General features: G+C 41.6%; 2 protein-coding genes across 3 annotated transcripts in view; one reads left to right on the top strand and one right to left on the bottom strand.

Moving 5' to 3' along the window:
- Positions 1-395: 395 nt before the first annotated feature.
- On the bottom strand, positions 396-10616 carry HSPD1 (heat shock protein family D (Hsp60) member 1). 2 transcript variants are annotated; one of them, XM_041737164.1, is made up of 12 exons: positions 10468-10616; positions 9306-9481; positions 7723-7975; positions 6784-6866; positions 6163-6258; positions 5684-5777; positions 5248-5416; positions 3120-3219; positions 2286-2531; positions 1710-1884; positions 1106-1284; positions 396-1022 (listed from the first exon to the last, which is right to left on the bottom strand). In XM_041737164.1, exons 2-12 carry the CDS (start codon positions 9477-9479, stop codon positions 870-872), a joined length of 1722 nt encoding a protein of 573 aa, XP_041593098.1. In that variant the 5' UTR covers positions 9480-9481; positions 10468-10616; the 3' UTR covers positions 396-869. The 2 variants fall into 2 exon arrangements, with proteins under 2 accessions (XP_041593098.1, XP_041593097.1); XM_041737163.1 differs by lacking the exon at positions 10468-10616 and adding an exon at positions 10250-10406.
- A 166-nt stretch (positions 10617-10782) lies between these two features.
- Positions 10783-22904, top strand: part of LOC121480549 (MOB-like protein phocein) — a 39035-nt gene continuing 26913 nt past the window's right edge. The window contains exons 1-2 of the mRNA XM_041737167.1: positions 10783-10914; positions 11495-11659. Coding sequence (XP_041593101.1) covers positions 10912-10914; positions 11495-11659 — 168 coding nt within the window. The 5' untranslated portion in view covers positions 10783-10911. The remainder of the gene's footprint in view (positions 10915-11494; positions 11660-22904) is intronic.

The following is a 22904-nucleotide window of genomic DNA, read 5'->3' on the forward strand; positions in this document are numbered from 1 at the left end:
CCCTTCCCTTCTCACCTAACAGGAACCCATTTTTTTTCTTATAATCTCCACATGCAGTGTGGGGTTCGAACTCACAAACCCAAGATCAAGTCCCATGCTCTTCCAACTGAGCCAGACAGGTGTTCCAGGAACCCATTTCTTATTATGTGGAGGCTTTGAAGCAGGAATCATAACCTCCATAAGGGACAAATTGCCCCTTTATGACAAGACCTCAACACACAAAATACTGTCCCCACAGGAACTTCCCATTACCTATGTCGTAATATAATCGTCTTTAGCAAAGAGAAACAGGAGACTACTCCAGGTAGAATAATGTTTTACACACTTGTGCCAAACTCTACCCCTCCATCCACTGGCTTTCATTTATCTTCTAGATCACGGAAAGGCTAACACAATTAACTTTAAACAAATTTTTATTACACAAAGGTTGTCACATAATTGGATATTTTTCTACTTTGTACACAATTATTCTTACTCTCCACCGAAAGGCTGCTTAACTTTTCATCTGGTGATGGCAAACACTAAAATCCTGATTTTAACAGAATAGTAGTAAAAATGCCTCAGTGATTTAAGTTGAAAGCAGTACATTGGTACATGGCTCTTGCACTCAGTTATCAGGAATGTACAAATGTCTTTTTATTCAAAAATACAAAATAAATTATCTGTAGGCATGGACAATGACAGCAGTAAACCATTATATGTTGTCAACTGAAACCATTAACTGATGGTTATAGCGATTTTCTTAAACATCAGCCAGCCTTTTCTTCAGTCATTTCCTTGAACTGACTTCTCTGAAGTTATGTTTGAGGAACACAGCCTTGAGCTTCCTCTCACAGTTCATTAAGAATGGTAAAGCACTATTCTAGGAATCAGAACATGCCGCCTCCCATACCACCTCCCATTCCACCCATTCCACCCATTCCTGGGTCCTTCTCTTCTTTAGGAATTTCGGTGACTACAACTTCTGCCGTGGTTAACAGAGAGGCCACTCCAGCAGCATCCAATAAAGCAGTTCTTACCACCTAAGAAAGAAGTTTGATAAATATATTACCTTTTTCCTTAGTGAAAAATGAACAAGACTTTTAGAAAATGATCAACTATTTACCTTAGTTGGATCAATGATTCCTTTTTCCACCATATTCACAAAATCTCCAAGCATAGCATCATAACCAACTTCTGAGGAACTCTGCATAATTTTCTCAACTATCAATGATCCTTCAACACCTGCATTCTTAGCAATGGTCATTGCAGGAATTTTGAGTGTTCTCTTAATAATTTCAATACCTGAAGATAAAGTTTAGCAAGCTGTAGTTTCTTTTCTTTCTTTTTAAAGATTTTACTTATTCATGAGAACAGAGGCAGAAACACAAGCAGAGGGAGATGCAGGCCTCCTGCAGGGAGTCCCATGCGCAACTGGATCCCCGGACAACCTGGATCACACCCTGACCCAAAGGCAGATGCCCAACCGCTGAGCCTCCCCAGGCATCCCCAGTTTCATTCTTTTGTAAAAATTACAATTCTGTTTGTCCACAGGTCAAATCATTCCCCCTGGACATGATTGCATCTTTCATTTATTTTCTAATTATCAGTGCTCTTCTAATGTTATTCTGGAATCTTTGTGGTTTATTGTTCTATTTAATGGGCAAGGGCAACTGCATTCTAAAAGACTAAAATCAGGTTGCAAATCAACTCATGAAAGGCAATTTTACCAATTCTTTGATCTTCATTAGCTGGAGTTATTGAATCCAAGGCTGGAATGCACCGAAGCAGGGCACAACCTCCTCCCAGAACAATGCCTTCTTCAACAGCAGCTCTTGTGGCATTGAGGGCATCTGTAACTCGGTCTTTCTTTTCATTCACTTCAACATCACTTGTCCCACCAACCTAACAATTAAAAGAATTCCAGTTAGTATGGGTTTCTCCCATTCAAGATGCTGACTGGCAAGACTCACTGAAAAGCACGGAGTTCAATTAAAAACATGTAAAAAAGGTCACCTATTTGTTAAGTGACTGCATGATTAAAGAGCTAATAGGGTCAGTGCAGTGTCTCACATCAGTCCAACACACACACTATCATTAACAAAACACCTTTTTCCCTAGCAATACCAAGTTCACTTCTGGCTTTAAGGAGAGTATTCCAAAAAAATTTTATATAATATATATCTCCATGACAAAGTTATTTCCCAAAACATTTTGGTTACACGGCACTATTGGAGAATACCACAGAAACAAAATCATTCTTGGGTTCAGAACCCAAGAAACTCATTTACAACAATGAATCTTACCTTCAACACAGCTACTCCATCTGAGAGTTTTGCCAGACGCTCATTCAGCTTTTCCTTTTCGTATTCACTAGTTGTGATATCTAACTGCTCAATGATTTCTTGAATACGCTTTTCAATTTGAGCCTTGTCACCTTTTCCTTTTAAAAGCATGGCATCATCTTTGGTCACAATGACCTCTCCAACTTTTCCTAAGTCATGAGGCTGAACATCTTCGAGATTTAGAGTCAACCCTTCTTCCCCAAACACCTACAAAAATATTTAAAAATGAACCATTGCAACTTGGTTTTTCATTATACCAAGTTTATCAGTAATACATCAGGTGGGTGTTTTGAGGAGATAAACATCTTAGAATACTGTTTTTTCTTTGAAATGTGAAATTTCAAGACAAGTTCTAGTCCAGAGAAGACTTGATCAAGTTTTTCACTGCATTTCCCACTTCTCACTTAATCCTCAATCAGAATTAATTAGTTTTATTTCAGAAAAGTATAAACTCAATTCCTCTGAGGTCACCCTTTTGGTGGAACCAGGACTAGACCTTAGACCTAAACAATTAAGTCCTATGTCTTTTCTATTGTATTGAACACAGATTAGTCAAATAATCCTATTCTTGGGCTAGACTCATAGCAAGTTAGAGAAGGGACCTGGGCACATTTAATCAAACCTTTACCTCGAAAACATCCAACAGAAACAAAAATTAAAAAAAAAAAAAAAAAAAAGAAACAAAAATTAATAGTTAATAATAAATGATCGTGAAAAACCTAAAATCTACCTATAAATTTTAGGCCTGGAAATATATAACATTCAGTAAACCAACATCACATATATTTTACTTACTGCACCACCAGTAGCAATAGCCATATCTTTAAGCTGGTTCTTTCTATTGTCACCAAAACCTGGAGCTTTGACTGCCACAACCTGAAGACCGACTTTTAGCCTGTTAAGAACAATAAGAATGAGATTTAAAGTTAATTAAAATGGTTGTCTAGTTTTAAGTTCTTAGTACTAAGATTACTTAGGAAACCACTTTTTTAAAAAGGTTTTTTTTTATTTGAGAGAGTGAGGGGATGCCTGGGTGGCGCATGGTGTGATCCCGGGGTCCTGGGATTGAGTCCCACATCAGGCTCCTCGCAGGGAGCCTGCTTCCCCCCTCTGCCTACGTCTCTGCCTCTCTGTCTCTCTCATGAATAAATAAATCAAATCTCTTTAAAAAAAAAAAAAAAAAAAAAAAGAGAGAGCACATGAATGGGGTTGGGGGGGTGAGGCACCCAACATGGGGCTCAATCCCAGGACCCCCGAGGACCGTGATCTGAGCTGAAAGCAGACATATAACTGACTAAGCCACCCAGGCACCCCTGGAAACCACACTTTACAATTTTTTGCTTCCTACCAACTTTTAGTCAAATTAAGACATGAAAGAGCAACTTTCCATTCATCCATATTTGCCATTACCTTTGTCAAAAATTGTTGACCTTACGGTTAAACTGAACCCAGGAAATAAATGCTAACATAAGCAAAAAACTTTTAACTACAGTGATAACTATTTTATAGATTGTGAAAATTAGAACAGTCACCAAATATTAAATTTGCAGATGTAATAAGCATTTATCCCTACACCCTATTTGTTCTATTTAGTAATGGATCAAGTTACTACTGAAGTTTGAGCAGTGTTCTTAATTCAGTTCCTTTACATATGTAAGTGTTGCTGATAAATAGCATTAAGTTCACCTGCGACTTTATCATGTAATGAATATCTGGAATATATAATCAAAGGAATGTCCACTTGAGACCAGACTGTGTGAAAAAGGAGTATTTAAACTGTTAAATACAGAGTTCATCTATTTTATTAAAGGGCCAAATAAAAATCAGAGGGACAGATAAACATAGTATGCCAAATCAATCAGCCATCCAAAGCTACAGACACCAGTAAGATGGCTCAATGAAACTCTGGAGGCCTATTTTTTTTTTTGACTTAAAATCCCACAATCTCATAAAGCTTTTCATAACCCATAAAGCAAATCCAAGCTAACAAACATTCAAGGATAAGTCAACTCATTCGGAGCTTTTGTGTCAAGGTATGCACTCTCCCATATAACTATTTCGTTTGTCCATTTCCATTACAATTAGAAAATTATTACTTCTAGAGCAGCCCAGAGGGCTCAGCGGTTTAGTGCCGCCTTCAGCCCAGGGCATGATCCTGGAGACCCAGGATCGAGTCCCACGTCGGGCTCCCTGCACGGAGCCCGCTTCTCCCTCTCTCTGTGCCTCATGAATAAATAAATAAAATCTTAAAAAAAAAAGTTTTGGGATCCCTGGGTGGCGCAGCGGTTTAGCGCCTGCCTTTGGCTCAGGGCACAATCCTGGAGACCCGGGATCGAATCCCACGTCGGGCTCCCAGTGCATGGAGCCTGCTTATCCCTCTGCCTCTCTCTCTGTGTGTGTGACTATCGTAAATAAATAAAAATTTTAAAAAAACTTAAAATTCTTTTTTGAGATTTGCTTTATTCATGAGACACACAGAGGCAGAGACCCTCTCCCTCTCAGCAGAGGGAGAAGCAGGCTCCCTATGGGGAGCCTGACACAGGATTTGATCTCAGGACCTCGGGATCACAGCCTGAGCCAAAGACAGTCAACCATTGAGCCACCCTTAAAATTTTAACAGATTATGTAACTAAATACGTTTTGACCTAAAATGGAAAAAAACCAATAGTTTACTTATAATTAAAAAATAGGTATCACATTCAAAACTAGGCTGTCTTATGAAAAACTTGCACAAAATATTAAGGACTTTCAAACAGAACTTATTCAAAAAAAACAAACCATTTTAACAGAGCTCACAAAGCATACCTGTATATATGCTAATATGAGTGGTGCAATGTGGGGGTACATAAAGGGGATTTCAAACACCAATATAAAAAAACTGCCTTTCATCTGGAAATGTAAACCAAATAAGAAAGCCTATTACCTATTTAAAACAAGTGTACTCAGAGCTTCTCCATCAACATCTTCAGCAATTATGACCAAGGGCTTACGGTGAGCATTGGCAATTTCAAGAGCAGGTACAATGGACTGGACACTAGAAATCTTCTTTTCACTCAATAGAACATAGGCATCTTGGAATTCACATTTCTGACCTGCAAAAATAAACATTTCAAACCAACTTAAGACATTATAACAATACCCTGAAAATAACTGCAATTTAGTTAAGTGAAAAAACTATAAACCAAAGTTTTAGTACATCTCAAATGACTGAGTTCATGTTTTTCCCTTCATTTCTCATTTACAATAACTTTTGGGATACCTAAATTTATCTTTTAGAAGTATGACCTGATTAATGCTTACAGTGTGACCCATGGCAACCTGTATATTTTTTTAAATTTCATTTGCTGACTTGTTCTTACCTTTCGACGTATTAATAAAGTATGGAGAAATATAACCTCGATCAAACTTCATGCCTTCAATAATTTCCAATTCATCATTCAGTGTTTTTCCATCCTATAAAAATCATTTAGCTGTATGAATTTCATTACAGAAACACAAAAAGTTGTAATTATAGACCAGATTAGGAGACCGCACTGATCACAAGGGATCCAGGCGTGTAAGTATGCAAATGCCCTAGGGGATCAAACTGCAATTCTGCAAAAATTTCAAAAATGCATTTTTGAATTTTTACATCTAGAAGAATAGTATCATTTAAGTTACAACGGATTCCTCAGTCACAGGGAAGGCTAAAAAATTCACACACAACTCAGGAAATACCCTAGTCTACGTGAATGCTAAAACATGCATAAAGGAATCAAGCATGAAATGCATAAATTTTTCTATTTGAAAACTGTTTTGATCAGACAACTCATCTCAAGCTATCATTAAAAACACTTACCTTTACTGTGATGACACCCTTTCTTCCAACCTTTTTCATTGCATCAGAAATGATGTTGCCAATTTCTTTGTCTCCATTCGCAGAAATCGTAGCAACCTAAAACAATCAAGTTACTCTTCCAAGTTAAAAGGTAAGGCCAGCATCCTCAGTCAGCTCCCCTCCCTTTTCCTAGTAACTTCAAAACTGATTAATATTGGGGCAGGGGGAACCTATGGACAAGCAGATGTGGTCTAATAGGTCTAACAATTATTTTTAAACCTACCATTTGGCTACATTATTTTTAAAAGAAATAAACATACAATTCTTTTTTTTAAAAAAAGGGAGAATATCCCCCCTTCTTGGAAAAAGTGGCAATATTCTAACATGACAAAAATTATGCACCTTTTGACAAATGGCTGAAGAACATCTTCCATACAAACAAATGAGTTTTACTCACAGCCATGTAAAACTAAAGTGACCACAAAGACTCTAGTTATGGTCACTGCATGATTTTCAGATATTTTTTAAGCAGTAAGAAGAAATGCTTTCCATGTCAAGTGACTAGGTGGTATCATTATTCTGACACTGGTATAGGATTATGGAATAAAATCACATTTACCATAAAATATGAAAAATCCTTACCTGTGCAATTTCTTCAGGGGTTGTCACGGGTTTAGACTGCTTCTTAAGTTCAGCAATTACAGCATCAACAGCTAACATCACACCTTATTCAAGAGTAAATGCCATTACAAAGCTTATTCTCTCAGGGCTCCACACCAAGTAAAAATTTCAATTTGTGTTAAATGTTTTAATGTTAATGGCCTATATAATGCATCTATGCCAGCACTTTTCCTAATTGCAAGGAGTTGAATGGCATGCACCAAAACAGGAACTTTGGTAAGTGAAGACTCACAAGCCAAAATTATTTTGAAAACTGGACTAAAGGAAAAAAACCAAGAGCATAATTTCAAGAATTTCACCATTCAACTCATTCTATGTAAGCTATTGACAATCCATCATGTTGCATGTTTCCAACAGGGTCACCCAACACTTTCCTCAACTGTATGACAGGGTTATGCCCCTACAGGTTTTAATTATCTGAAACTTTCTCATTTAATATATAATCAAAAAATTTGCTTTAACAGTCAATAGCATCACAACATGGATTTATGAGAACCCAATTTTGTTCAACGAGTAGGATTATTTCTGGCTCTTCCCTTTATTTTGAGAAATATAACTTAAAGAAAAAATCCAGGGACGCCTGGGTGGCTCAATGGTTGAGCATCTGCCTTCAGCCCAGGGTGTGATCCTGGAGTCCCAGGATTGAGTCCCACATTGGGCTCCCTTGCAGGGACCCTGCTTCTCCCTCTGCCTGTGTCTCTGTCCTTCATGAATAAATAAATCTTAAAAAAAAAAAAAAAAAAAAAACTAGCATAGTACCCATAGCATAAGGCAGGCATCTAATTGCTATTTGCCAAAGGAAAACTCAATTTAAGACTTTTTTTTTTTGAGAGAGGAGAAACAAGACTTAACTTTTTAAGACACTTCAAAACACCGGTAACAATGAAGAGACTTTCCTACCTCTCCTGATTTCCACAGGATTAGCACCTTTGCTAATCTTCTCGAAGCCTTCCTTGGCAATAGAGCGTGCCAAGACAGTAGCAGTAGTGGTGCCATCCCCAGCCTCTTCGTTTGTGTTATTGGCAACATCTTGAACAAGTTTAGCGCCAATATTTTTATATTTGTCTTTTAAGTCAATTGACTTTGCTACGGTCACACCATCCTTTGTTACTTTGGGACTTCCCCAACTCTGCTCAATAATGACTGTTCTTCCCTATAATTAGAGGAAAAAAAAGTGACAGAATCACATACCTGAGTGCATTTAGCTTGAAACACAATGAACAGTTTTTAATTACTTGAAAGCCTCAACACAAGTTGTCGCTTTTATTAAATGTGCAAGAATCTCAAAGGCAAATCCATCAGTGTTCTTAGCTTACAAACAAAATGACCTTTTCTGTTGCCAGATGCATAACCATGCATGAGGGTTTTATGGAAGATAAAAATCCCAGAGACTAAAGTTGTCATCTCATTAAAACATACACACACACACAGAAAACCAAACAACCTGGTAGCTCATAATGAAATTTCAGAATATCCTTCACATGATTCATAATTAAGTTTTGTCCAGTGCCTGCTATCTATGAAAATAATAAGAAAAGAGGCTTCAAAATTTAGCTACTAAATAAAATACCAAAAGCAAGGCAAGTACAGTTCACTCTTCCAGGGGCTGATTCAATGTTAAATCTCAAATCATGGTGCAAACAGTATTGGCAGCTTCTGGATCTGAACCAAAGCTGCTACTTGGGAGGCATGCAAATGCCACGTTTTATACAATATGTATCAATACTCTGATATTGGATCTGTCTTCCTGCAATCAAGCATCACTCCATTTGTGCATCACCTTCAAAGGTCTCCTCAAAACGGGTTACCCTTTCACTCATCACCCTCTTCATATTAAGTGAGACAAAAATCTTCATTACAGTCCTTCCACTAATGGTATGAACTGCCAGGGAAAAATCCAAACCTTAAGCAGGCAAGCAAGATTAATTCTACCTCCCATTTTCAAATCCACTTTGAGCTGTGAGTTACCACTCCATTACATCAGACATTGTAGGAAAGAAAGTTTCGCAAATTTTAAAGAAACGGTTTTAAGACCGTTGTTATCTACCTAAAAGAAAAGAGTAAGCAGTAATTGGGAACTCTTACATATTTATTGGAGTTTTTTTTTTTTAAAAGGTTAAGGACTTTATTGCTTCCAGAGGCTTTTATCGTCAGTACGCGGTTCTGATTGCAATACCTTCCTCAGACTGCACGAGGAGCCCAGGATCCATAAGTCATTAGGACAAATACAGGTAGGGCAATTTCCACCAAGAAAATACTAGTAGCTCAACCTAAATCTAGGCTCCTGAATTTATTACATGTTACAGACCCAAATCAGAGAGCTGTCCCAGTATCTAGAGAAGTCCTACTGATTATAAATGAGTGAACAATGGGTACGGAAGTACTTACTGCTCAGCAGCTCGGTGGGACTCTCTGACATAATTAAATTTCTACTCCTGAACTCACGATACTGTAAATTCCAACAAAATAAAAAACACTGATACCTTTGGCCCCATAGTAACGGCTACGGCATCGGCTAGGAGATCTACACCTTGAAGCATTAAGGCTCGGGCATCGGCACCGAATTTTACATCCTTGGCATAGGCCCGAGTGAGATGAGGAGCCAGGGCTCTGGACACTGGCCGGACGTGGCGGAGGACTGCGGGTAACCGAAGCATGTCTGCGGAGGGGCGGAAAGCACCAGGTTAGCAGTACTCCCACACTAGCTGCACCCTTGGTGCCCCGCAGCCACCCGGATACCGCGCGGCCTGCCCCCGGGGGCACAGCGGGCACCTGCGCCAGCGCCCACGGGAGGCCGACCGCGCGCCCACCCCGCGGCACGCGCAGAGCACGCCCATCGCCTTCCCCGCGGCCGCTAAAACCGAGTGAACCTTTCACCGCTTCAACAGCTTAGAGAAAATGCGCTCCCGAAAACCCAAGTCTGCAGCAAAGGCATGGGCGCTCGAGGGAGGAGGGGAAAAAAAAAACCCATTCCTGAAGGTACAAAAATGTGCTTAGTAAGATGCGGCTCCGGGCCTGTGTGCCCGGAGCAGCCCGGGGCCGCCACGCTGGGGGCCCGGCCACGTGTCTTTCCCCCAGGACGCCCTCCGCAAGGTCACGGTGTGCGCGGGGCCCGCGGCCCGCGGCGGCTGCGACCACCCAGCGCGGCGCCCTGCGCACGGCCCGGGGGGCGGCGGGGGCGGCGGGGACGGCAGGGGCGGCAGGGGCGGGCCCGCCGAGCACGCTCCCGACCCCCACCCCGGGCCAGCCCGCCCGCGGCGCCCTGCCGGGAGCAGTGCGGGCCGCACGTGACGGCAGCGCCGGACCCCGTGAGGCCTGGCCCGGCGGCGGGGGCTGCGCGCCCCGGGAGCCCCGGCCCTCGCCCGCCCGCCCGCCGCCCTCTCAGACCGCGGGGGGCGCGGCGCTCCGGGGCGCGGGCGCGGGGTACCTGCGAGACGGCGGCGGAGCGTGCGGGCGGCGAGACAGGCCGGCGGCGGCGACTGAGGGGCAGAGCGCACGGCGCGCACGGCAAAGAGCCAGTGTCCCCTCCCTCCGCCGCCCTCCCCCCGCCCCGCGGCCCCGCGCGCGCCGGCGCCTCCCAGCCCTGCCCGCCCGCCCGGGCCCGGCAATCGGCACGCGCCCCGCGCCAGCCCCGCCCCTCGCTACCCGCGGCAGGGCCAGGCCGGCGGGCTCAGCCCCCTCCGGCCGGCTTAGGCTAGTTCCCGGGCTGCGCTGGGTTCCAGAACTTTCCGGGAAGCGCGGCGCTCTCTGGGGGGGTCAAGGTTCACGGCGCGTCATTTCCGGGAGAGGGGCGAGGAGGTAGTACTTTCACCTCCGCGGGCGGCCTGGAAAGGCCTAGAAAGAAGTCCCCTTTCCTTCCGCCTGGGCGTCCCCGCGTCAGCGGCCGGCGCGCGGGGCCGGGGACCAATCGCAGCGCGCGCTGGCGCGGCCACCCTCTCCTGCGGGGAGGGGCGGGGCGCGGGAGCGAGCGCGCATGCGCGCCGGGCGGCCTTTTCCCACGTTCACGTGGCCTGGGGGTCGGACTGCGGGTCTCCTGGCGGCGGCGGCGGCGGCGACTCCAGAGCGAGTGGGACTGCGGCGGCCGGAGGCATGGTGAGGCCCGCGGGGCTGGCGGCCGGCCCTACCCGAAGCGCGGGGGCAGCCGTGCGGGGAGTGGAGGGGGCCCCAAGGGGCTCAGCTGCAGGGGCCGCGCAGAGGCCGGGCCCACCGCCCCTCGCCGACGCCTGGGCCCTGCACGCGGGAGCCCGGCTCGCCTGCAGCCCGGGCCGGGCCGGGGACGGACGCGCGCCTCCCGCGGGGCCTCTGCCCGCGCAGCATCTGCGGAAGCCCGGCTGCAGGCGCGCGCCTTGATGGGTTTTGCAGAAATGTCCCGGAGAAACCCAAGGAAGGAAAATCTTTGACCTTGAAGTCAACCAAGGTTGCCCTTAAAGCTCGTCCGAGGGCTGAGCACAGCAGCAGCAGGCACCCCTAACAGATGCAGAACGGGAAATTAGACTCATGAGAGCAAAACACTCAAGTGGCGTGGTTTTTTTTTTTTTTTTCCTTTAAACGAATCTGAGCCTTGGCGTTAACTTTGAAAGCCACGCACGTGCTTTTTTGACGAGTAACGCTGAGAATATAATCGCATAACTACTGCTATTTCAGATTTGACGTCCCATTTCCTCTCTTACAGGCAGGGCAGGCGTTTAGGAAGTTTCTTCCCCTGTTTGACCGGGTTTTAGTCGAAAGGAGTGCAGCTGAAACTGTAACCAAAGGAGGTATCATGCTACCAGAAAAATCTCAAGGGAAAGTGTTGCAAGCAACAGTAGTGGCTGTTGGATCGGGTTCCAAAGGAAAGGTAAGTGGGGCTAACGTTGAACCGTTTTTATGTGGAGTGGAGGGGGGGAAAAGGAAATCTCGATTATTAAAAGTAGTTAGCCATTTGGTGGCCGAGTGTGATCGGCCTTTTCTTCAAATTCTAAGTCTTTGATAAACCAAAAAATCGTATTTATGATGATCCGTGGGTGCTTTTACAAGTTGGGGAAAATTTAAACTCTAGGTTTGAGCTCTAACATCGTAATTGCCCTAATCTTTTAACTCTTTTTGGCCTTAGTGGGTGTGCTTTTGAAAGGAACAGGTTGGACCTAGCTTTACAGGCATTCTCCAGTTGATTGCTTAGACCTCAGACCTCCAAGTCAGACACAATACACAAATGCCTTGGGGTCAGATATCAGATAGATTAATTGTATTGTTTTAGTTGTCTGTAAGGAAGAAAGTTCTAGCAAGGAGGTGTATCCTGGCGTCAGGACCAGGAAGGTTTTGGGGCAGGGGCGCTATGCTGCAGTCTCTTAAATATATACTTTTTTTTTTTTTTAATTCATTTATTCATGAGACACAGAGAAAGGCAGAGGGAGAAGCAGGCTCCATGCTGGGAGCCCGACATGCGCCTCTCTCCTGGGACCCCAGGATCATGCCCTGGGCTGAAGGCGGCGCTAAACCCGCTGAGCTACCTGGGCTACCCAAATCTGTACTTTGTTGGAAAAGAAATTGAATCATAAAAGAAGTATATGTTCCAAATTCTGGCAGTACCTCTTGAATTTTTGTGTATTGGAAGAAGTTAAACATGATCACCACATATGCAGTTTCAAAAACAGATCTTGTGTAGTCTGGAGGTTATGTTAATATTTAACCAAAAAGTTAGCTTACCTTAGCTTTTCCAATATAACTCTTTAAACTGTACTCTGAAGTTAGGTTTTAGTTTAAGCATCCCTGTATGCCTTGTTTCGAAGTATAATTATAACAGTGCTGTTCTTGAGCAAAGAACTACAGTAAAAGGATAAAGCGTGTCCCTTGGCCACCAAATCCTTTTTTAGCAGTTGATTTGAGTGAGCATGTTTAATTAATAAAAGGTGTGAATATTTGGTGAACTATGTTCTAATAAATATCCTTATTTTCTTAAGGGTGGAGAGATTCAACCAGTTAGTGTGAAAGTTGGAGATAAAGTTCTTCTCCCAGAATATGGAGGCACCAAAGTAGTCCTAGATGACAAGGTGTGTAAATTTAATATTTATTTCTTCTTAAAAGTTAAGTAACAAATACTTAATACAGTTTTCTTAAGTAATGGTTTTCCCTGTCTGCAGGATTATTTCTTATTTAGAGATGGTGACATTCTTGGAAAGTATGTGGACTGAAATCATTCTTAAAACGGCATGAAGCGAAGCTGCCCATTCCAGTGAAGTTGTGAAATCTTGCATCATGTAAATAATTTTCATGTCTCTCTTTTATAATAAACTAATGGTATCCAAACTAATGATATCCAGTGTCTCTAAAATTTAGTTTTAGTGTACTGATACAGAAATGAGCAAATAAAAATACATAAACGAGTGGTTAATCTTTATTTGGTGATTTAAGATGGTTTAGGGTTTTCCAGTGTTTTAAGTAACCTGCAGAGAATTCTGGGCAACGGGCTTTCCAATTTTCACATTGTATTTAGCTTTATTTAGTAAATTATTGATGCTGATACAAAGTCATGGATTTCTCTTTTTTTTAAAAGTAGAAATATTTTAGGGATGCCTGGGTGGCTCAGTGGTTGGGCGTCTGCCTTTGGTTCAGGGCGTGATCCTGGAGTCCCTGAATCAAGTCCCTCGTCAGGCTCCCACATGGAGCCTGCTTCTCCCTCTGCCTGTGTCTCTGCCTCTCTCTGTGTGTCTCTCATGAATAAACAACTGAAATCTTTAAAAACAAATATTTTCGGGGATCCCTGGGTGGCTCAGTGGTTTAGCGCCTGCCTTCGGCCCAGGGCGTGATCCTGGAGTCCCAGGATCGAGTCCCACATCAGGCTCCCTGCATGGAGCCTGTCTCTGCCTCTCTGTGTCTCTCATGAATGAATAAATAAAATCTTTTAAAAAATAAAGTAAAATGAAAGCAAACATTTTAACTTAATGTATAACCAGCTTATGTTGAAGTATGGTTTCTCACTTAAGGAATCCTATAAGTTTTCCCATTTTTAGTACTTGGTACTACTATATAACTTACTTTGCAAAAAGTCGATGGAAGGTTTACTAGCCTTGAATGCCTTTCATGTGCCAGGTGTTGCGTGATAGTGACTGCAGCTAATACTTCAGGAGCATTTTCTACTCCCTGGCTACTGTTGTAGGTACTTGGTGTATATCACTCGTCTTGATCTTTCAACAACCCTCTAGGGTAGTTATTCTCATCTTGCCAAGGAGGAAGGTAAGAGACACACAAGCACAGGTTGAGTAATAACCAAGCACACACTCAGTAGGAGGTGGCAAAGCCAGGATTTGGACATAAGGCATTCCACCTCCAGGTGCTTCATCTGTGGCTACTAGGTCATAATTCTAAGGACTCCATGCACATTTCAATCCTGGTTGATTTGGACATCTACATCTAGTTCATAATTTGTTGAATTTAACAAATAGGGAATGGAGTTGGAGCTTGATTTAGCTATAGTAGCTAGGGAGAGAAGATTTGAACCCAAACAGTCGCATACCAGACTTGAAGAATTATGCCCTAGATTAGTCTTGTGGAATTGAAACCTAATTGAAATTGTAAACAGCATAGAATTTAACAGCCCCAACTTTTGGTGTCGTCCTTAAAGTATGTACATATTTATGTAAATCACGTGTTAGTGCCTTATGGTATACTAAGGCTTAATTTTTGTCATCCTCAGTACAAAAATGATTAAAAGAATTTATAGAACCCTAGTGAGTCATCAGTTTCCTATTGTTCCTGAGGCACAGCTAGATAGCCTTGCTATAAAGAGCTTTTGCTCTTTTTAACCTTGTTAAGCAGGATTTCCCTGTTTTACCAATGAGAAAGCTGACTCAGAAGAGATAGGAAACTTCAAGGTTTTGTGGCTGGTAAATTGTAGAGTTAGGCATATGATCCCCAATTCTGTTTTTCAAACACCCAAGCAAATGAATTTTGAGATTAAAAGCAATAGTTTATAAACCTTGGTTCATCCTTAGAATTACCTGGTGTTTTTAAAACTTCAGAACTTCGTTTTATAATCTCCTAAATTAAAAGGATGGGGGAATTTTTTTGTGTCATATTAGTGGTCCATAATGCTTGTCTAGCAGAATTGTTAAAGAAATAATTTTAGATTATGAGGTCATACTAGAAATTAATAGAGAAAATAATTTTGGCATGAGAAATTTAAGCCAAAAATAAGGGTGCCGAGGGTGTTGAACCACATTTTTTTCACAACAGGATGCTGTTTGCCTTTTGGCCAACAAATAAGATAAAATTCCAACTGGAACTTTAATGATTATACTACCATTTTTGAGCATTTGCTGCATTGTTCTAGGCATTTAACAGACTCTTAACGAAATCACAGGAACTTGGTGAGGCAGTTACTCCTTGCTTTCTATAAGGTAGCCTCACTTTTAAGTCATAGTTTGGGATTGAATTCAGGTTAGTCTGACTTCAAAGTGCTTAAGGGGCTTTTGGGTGGCTCACTTGGTTAAGCATCCAACTCCTGATTGGGATTCTGGTCATGATCCCAGGGTTGTGAGGGTTCCATACATGGTGGGGAGTCAGATTATCTCCCTCTGCCCCCCTTACCATGACATCTATATATCTCAATGAATAAATCTTAAAGTGCCTTGGGATGCCTGGGTGGCTTGGCAGTTGAGTGTCTGCCTGAGGCTCAGGGCATGATCCCTTTCTGAGATGGGGTCCCTGCATGGATGGAGCCTGCTTCTCCTTCTGCCTGTGCCTTTCTCTGTGTGTCTCTTGAGTAAATAAAATCTTTAATCTTTAAAAAAAAAAAAAAAAAAAGTGGCTTAAACTTGTACACAAAAGATCTGGGAAATTGAGAATAAAATGATCAGAAAGCTATTGTGTTATATGAGTATTACCTTTAATATTTTTTCCTCCTATTCCAGAAAATGTTGGCTTTACAAAAACTTTAAAAGTTAGGAATTATAAGATTTCATTTTTACTTTACAATAACACAACATGTGATTTAAAATCTCTTAACAGGGCAGCCTTGGTGGCGCAGCGGTTTAGCGCTGCCTGCAGCTCACGGCGTGATCCCAGAGACCCCGGGATCAAGTCCCATGTCGGGCTCCCTGCATGGAGCCTGCTTCTCTCTCTCTGTCTCACTCTATAAATAAAATCTTAAAAAAATAAAATAAAATCTCTTAACAGATTTTTTTTAAAATTTTTTATTTATTTATGATAGTCACAGAGAGAGAGAGAGAGAGAGAGGCAGAGACACAGGCAGAGGGAGAAGCAGGCTCCATGCACCGGGAGCCCGACGTGGGATTCGATCCCGGGTCTCCAGGATCGCGCCCTGAGCCAAAGGCAGGCGCCAAACCGCTGCGCCACCCAGGGATCCCTCTTAACAGATTTTTAAGTGTACAATACAGTTTTGTTATTATAGGCACATTGTTGTATATCACATCTCTAGAACTTTTTCATCTTGCTTATCTGGAACATTAGGTCTTGATTAGCAGCTCCCCATTTTCCCCTTTCCTTAGTCCCTGGCATCTACCCTTCTACTCGTGGATTTTATAGCCTTGTTCCCACTAGTTATTCTACCACATTGTATTCAATATAAATATAAACTTTTTTTTTTTAAAGATTTATTCATGAGAGACACAAAGCAGGGAGCCCGATGTGGGACTCGATCCCCGGACCTCGGAATCACGCCCTGAGCCAAAGACAGATACTCAACACTGAACCACCCAGGTGTACACTTTTATTTATTTATTTTAAAAAAATTGTTTTTAAGTATTTTATCTACTTATTCATGAGAGACACAGAGGGAAAAGCAGGCTCCATGCAGGGAGCCCGATGTGGGACTCGATGGTGAGACTCCAGGATCACGACCCGGGCCGAAGGCAGGTGCTAAACCATTGAGCCATCCAGGGATCCCCTAAATATAAACTTTTATATTTAAGTTTGAGATCTGACAAGGCAAGTCTTCCCATGCACTTGCCTGGTCATAAACACTTTTAACCTTGATAAAGGCTGCCAGATTGTTCTCCTGAATGATACCAAGTCTTAACGTGTCTCTTCCAGCAAGTTATTTGTTGTTTTTACCGCAACCACACCAAAATGGAGTTTTGAACTCTTGGTTTATTTATGTGAAGAGTATTTACATGGTTTTCTTTTCTTTTTTTTAAGATTTTATTTATTCATGGGAGACACACAGAGAGAGGCAGAGACACAGGCAGAGGGGAAAGCAGGCTTCATGCAGGGGGCCTGATGTGGGACTTAATCCCACAACTCCAGGATCACGCCCTGAGCCAAAAGCAGCCGCTCAATCGCTGAGCCACCCAGGCGTTCCTTACGTGGTTTTCTTTACCCTTAAGTAACCTTGTATAGAAAGCCCAATCAAATCTAAGCTCTGATCCTGTGTTGCTTACATACTAGTTATGTGACATAGACAAACTAACTCCTCTCGGTTTAAGAATTAACTAAAAGGAGGACACTAGATGTCCCTTAACATTTTGAGTCAAGCCTGTTTTTTTTTCCTTAAACTTTGATTTTTTTTAAAAATGGGTAAGATTCACTTAGTTAAAAATTGAAAAGGATATATACTATAAAACACATTGAAAAATATCCTTCCATTCCCTATCCCCCAGCCACTGTTCTATACTTATTTTTTTTTTCTATACTTAGAAGCAACTAGTGTTACATTTTATATTTTTAGGGGTATCTTAGTATACATTTTGTGTGTGTGCGCGCGCGCCTGTGCTCAAGGGCATATATATATATATGGATATTATATTGTGAAATACATATATATTCATTTTTTTCTTTTTTAAAAAAACATTCCAGACATGCCATTTGGCACCCTTTTTTCTTTTTGTATTAAATTGTCTTTGGAATGAATCTATGAAGAATATAAAGAGCTTTTTAAATTTTCATTATAGCTGTGTAATGTTCTATTAGATGACTGAACCATAATTTAAGCATTTTCCACTGATGAATATTTATAGTCTTTTTTATTTTTTTAAAATTTATTTATGATAGTCACAGAGAGAGAGAGGGAGGGAGGCAGAGACACAGGCAGAGGGAGAAGCAGGCCCCATGCACCGGGAGCCCGACGTGGGATTCGATCCCGGGTCTCCAGGATCGCGCCCTGGGCCAAAGGCAGGCACTAAACCACTGAGCCACCTGGCTGCCCAAATATTTATAGTCTTATGCTATTAGCAACACTTCTTCAGTGAATAGAATTTTTGCATAAATTATTTTTCTCAGGTAACAAGTATATCTGTAAGAAATTCCTAGACACGTCATTGCTTTGACAAAGGGTATGTGGATTTTTTAGTCATATGTATATATATAACTGGAGGGTATTATGCTGAGTGAAATAAGTCAATCGGAGAAGGACAAACATATGGTCTCATTCATTTGGGGAATATAAAAAATAGTGAAAGGGAATAAAGGGGAAAGGAGAAAAAATGTGTGGGAAATATCAGAAAGGGAGACAGAACATGAAAGACTCCTAACTCTGGGAAACAAACTAGGGGTGGTGGAAGGGGAGGTGGGCGGGGGGTGGGAGTGAATGGGTGACGGATGCTGAGGTGTGCGCTTGACGGGATGAGCACTGGGTGTTATTCTATATGTTGGCAAAATTTATAAGAAAAAATATATGTGTATATATACACACACACATCTCCATGTTGCCCTTTATAGAAGTTCTATCAATTAACAGTCCTCCTAACAGCAATGTATGAGACTAATTTCTTCCCAGCCTCAATAATAGAGAATGTTATAAAGGTTTTTAATTTTATAATTTTACTCTTACTATGAGAATTAGCATCTCGTGTTGACAGTCACTTCTGGTTCCTTTACTGTTAACTGACTATTCCTATTGACTGTGAATAATCTTTGCCTCTTTCTTTCTACTGGACAAATGGCCTTTTATGATTTGTGTGTTATCTTTATTTATTTTTAAAGATTTAATTTACTTATTCATGAGAGACACACAGAGAGAGGCAGAGACACAGGCAGAGGGAGAAGCAGGCTCCATGCAGGGAGCCTGACGTGGGACTTGATCCCCGGTCTCCAGGATCACGGATCACGCCCCTGGCCGAAGGCGGCGCTAAACCGCTGAGCCACCGGGCTGCCCGATACCTTTATTAGAGAAATTGGTTCTTTGTGATTAGTTTTTGCCTCCAGTTTATCATTTTGGCTTTGATTCTGTTTATACTTTGAACTTGCAGGAAGTTATTTTGGTATAGCTGAACTAATATTTTCCATTTATGGATTGTGGGTATTATATCAAACTGAAAAGTCTTCTCCAATACTTAAAAGTTCTTCCATGGTTTCTATAGGTGTTTTTATAGTTGTTGTTGGTTTTTTATTTCAGTCTTGGCTTTACCTGGAGATTTTCCTGTTATAAGACATACAGAATGGATCCATCCCCCTTCCCTCTAAGAGATTAAGTCTAGTTCTTTAAGACATGTTAAATTTTAGCCCAAGTCTTGCAAAATCGTCTTTCAGTAGCATTTAGCCTGGAGACTTGACTTGGAAAAAGCATCATTGGGTAGTTATTTGAGTGTCGGTTCAAAAAAGGCCTTTGAAGTCATTCATTTTTATTTTGAACATGTGCCAGGCGCTGCTTGGAGATACCAGAATGAATAAAGTTGAGGAGGGAGAAATAAACAACTAAATCAAAAGCACGATTTTATTTTATTTATTTTTATTTATTTTTTAAGTAAACTCTAATCTTCAACATGGGGCTCAAACTCAAAACTCCAAGATCCAGAGCCACATGCTCTACCAAATGAGCCAGTCAGATTCCCCAGCACAATTTTAGGTCATGGAGAAAATCTAGAAAGTGCTGCTAACTTTATGAAAGACAATAGGTGCTCTACTGAAAACAGGAAATTATAGTAGTCTGTTGTGACTGGTCTCTTCTGATCACATTTTCTCTTCCTGAAGGTTCAGGAACCACTGTATTAATTATCTATTGTTACATAACAAATCACCCCAAATGTACTGCCTTAACAATGAACATCTCACATTGTATCTGTAGGTCAGAAATTTAGGAGTATCTTATTGGGATGGCTCTGGGTGGTGGTAGTGAGGTCTCTGCCATCATCCAAAGACTTATCTGGGGCTGGAGGTTAAACTTCCAAGATGGTTCAGGCACATGCTGGCAAGTTGCTGCTTGATTTTGGTGGGAGCCTCAGTTCCTCACCAGGAACCTTCATAAGGCTACTTGAGTGTCGTCACACATGGTAGCTTTCTCACCCAGGGCAGGTAAGCTAAGAAAGCAAGGCAAAAGCCACAATGTCTTTTTTTTTTTCTTTTTTTTTTTAAGATTTTATTTGAGCAAGAGTGAGCGAAAGAGTGCACAAGTGGGTTAGAGGGACAGAAGGAGAGGGAGAAGCAGGCTCCCCACTCCCCACTGAGCAGGGAGCTGGAGCTCAGTGGTGCTCAATCTCAGGACCCCAGGATCATGAACTGAGCTGAAGGCACATGCTTAACCAACAGGTGCCCCTCCATAATGTCTTTTATGACCTAACACCAGAAGTCACAACAGAATTTTTATAATATTCTATTATACAGGTCAGCCCAATTTAGTATGAAAGAGAACCACACAGATATGTACATAACAGAGAGGCACCTGGCTGACTCCGTCATCAGAAAAGCATGCAGTTTTAGACCTCAGGGTCATGAGTTTGAACCCCACATTTGATGTAGAGGTAACTACAAAAATAATTTTTAAAAAATGCACATACCAGGATAGTCTTTGGGGGCCATCTTGGCAGCTGGCTACTACAATCACCAATTTGGTCAAATATTCTATCATTATAGAGAGAAAAGTGAAGTGCCATGGGGGTTTGGTATCTTACTCATCTATAGTCAAAGTTATCTAAGTTTGAACTCTATTTTTTTTAAAGGAAATTTCTTTTTATTTTTTTAAGATTTTATTTATTATGAGAGACACATGCAGAAAGAGGCAGAGACACAAGTAGAGGGAGAAGCAGGCTCCAGGCAAGGAGCCCAATGTGGGACTCGACCCAGGGTCTCCAGGATCACGCCCTGGGCAGAAGGCAGGCGCTAAACCACTGAGCCACCCAGGGATCCCACAGATATCCTTTTATATATTTCTTTATCCTAAAATGGAGTTGGATGCTTACCCTTTACCTAAACCTTGGCTTAGGACTTAAACCTCAGCTAGAGATGGGTTTACACCTCTGTGGTCATATATGGAGAGGTGGATACTGAGCAAGATCAAAGAAGATCTGTGAAGGGGAACGGACAGAAAGTAAGAGATTTAAGACATTTTGCTTTTTTTTTTTTTTTTTAACTAGGCTCCACACCCAGCATGGATTCCAAAACAGGGCTTAAACTCATGACCCTGAAATTAAGACCTGAGCTGAGATCAAGAGTTGGACGCTCAGCTGACTGAGCCACCCAGAGTGCCCCAACATTTTGCTTTGTAGTATAATAAGCTAAATATCACCCTTCCCAATTCATTTGTAAGTTCTTTGAGAAAAGCAGCTTATATGTCTTATTCATGTTTCTCAACATTTACTTGTCCTACACACAATGGGCATTCACTATTGTACTTGGATTTTAACATTCCTCAAAGAGAATTTCATATGGGATAGATATTTTGGAAATTACTTATATTTTAGATTTAAAATGTCGGATGAACCCGGATTCGGGACGACCGAAGACAGTTGCACCTTTGCCTCCTCCAAGCCTAAACCCAAAAAAAAAAAAAACCAAAACATTTTCTTCTAAAACTTTAATAGAAGACAAGTAATATTTAGTTTAAAAAAAAGATTTTATTTTTAAGTAATCTGTATACCCAATTTGGGGTTTTAACTCATCCCAGGAATATTTACTTTTATACTTGCTATCATCCTCTATGAGGTAGAGAAAAAGAAGTGCACTATTTTCATTACAAATAAAGAAACTTTTATTTGGTAGTTCATTTAAAGTCTTACAGTCAACAGGCAAAAGAATCTAGATTTTCTGAATCCCAACCTAGAGTCTTTTCCATTCGTCCGTATTACCTTTAAAAGACTATCCCTTCTTTAACCAAAATATCCAAGTAACCCATTTTATATATAATTGTTACTACTGCTCATGCTCTCTTTCTTCTTCCCTCTCCTCTCTCACCTCCCAAATTAACGCTGGTTAGAAAACTGTTTTTGTTTGGAGGTCATAATCTGCAGAAGGACAGAGGAATTAAAATGTGAAGGTTACAAGCTAGAACATTTCAACCCTAAAGAACAAGGTTGTTCCTGTGAACAAGGCCAGAGTTGACATCACAATGCAACTTTATCAGACTTTTCAGAGATAAATATGCCTATTCTGTTCTTGAATTTATAATTTTTTAAATATTTTATTTATTTATTCATGAGAAAGGCAGAGACATAGGCAGAGGGAGAAGCTGGCTCCTGGAAGGGAGCTCAATGGGGGACTTGATCCCCAGACCTGGGATCATACCCTGAGCCCAAGGCAGACAGACGCTCAACTGCTGAGCCACCCAGGCATCCCTCTGTTCCCGAATTTAATATCTACTTATTAACTTTTTCTCTTGTTCTTTTCAAATGAGGTGAAATCATATAACAAATCTGGATTTAAGGGAACATTAAGATGAGCCCCTTCAATTAGAGGTAACTGATATTTGCAAATCAGGGACACTACCACATAATCTGGGAAATTTTAACTTAATCCTTGGAGTAAGGTAGAGTTGTTCACAGACTTAAAGGCCTACCTAGGACTCTGCTCTTCCGAGACCCACTGCACATCTCCCAGGGAGGCAACATTGGGGTGCCAGTTGTTCTAGGTTCTTACAATATTTAGCAAGAAAATTGGTGATTATCCATCTGTCCCCACAGCTAGACTCTAAGCAATTTATAGATAAAGACTGGGCCTTCTCATACTTGTATCTCAGTGTGGAACACATAGTGGGGGCTTAGTAAATTAAATATCTGTTGAATGAATAAATCTTTTAATATAGAAGGAAGTAGTGATGGAATTAAATTCCTTGCTTTGGAAAAGTTACCACTCTCTACATCTTCGAGAAAGAAGGAATCTTACTTAAAGGCAGACCAACTTCTTGTCTAACCCCTTCCAGCAAAGTTCTCAGTCACTGA

Source organism: Vulpes lagopus, chromosome 22 (assembly GCF_018345385.1).
Source record: "Vulpes lagopus strain Blue_001 chromosome 22, ASM1834538v1, whole genome shotgun sequence".
Classification (NCBI taxonomy): Eukaryota; Metazoa; Chordata; class Mammalia; order Carnivora; family Canidae; genus Vulpes; species Vulpes lagopus.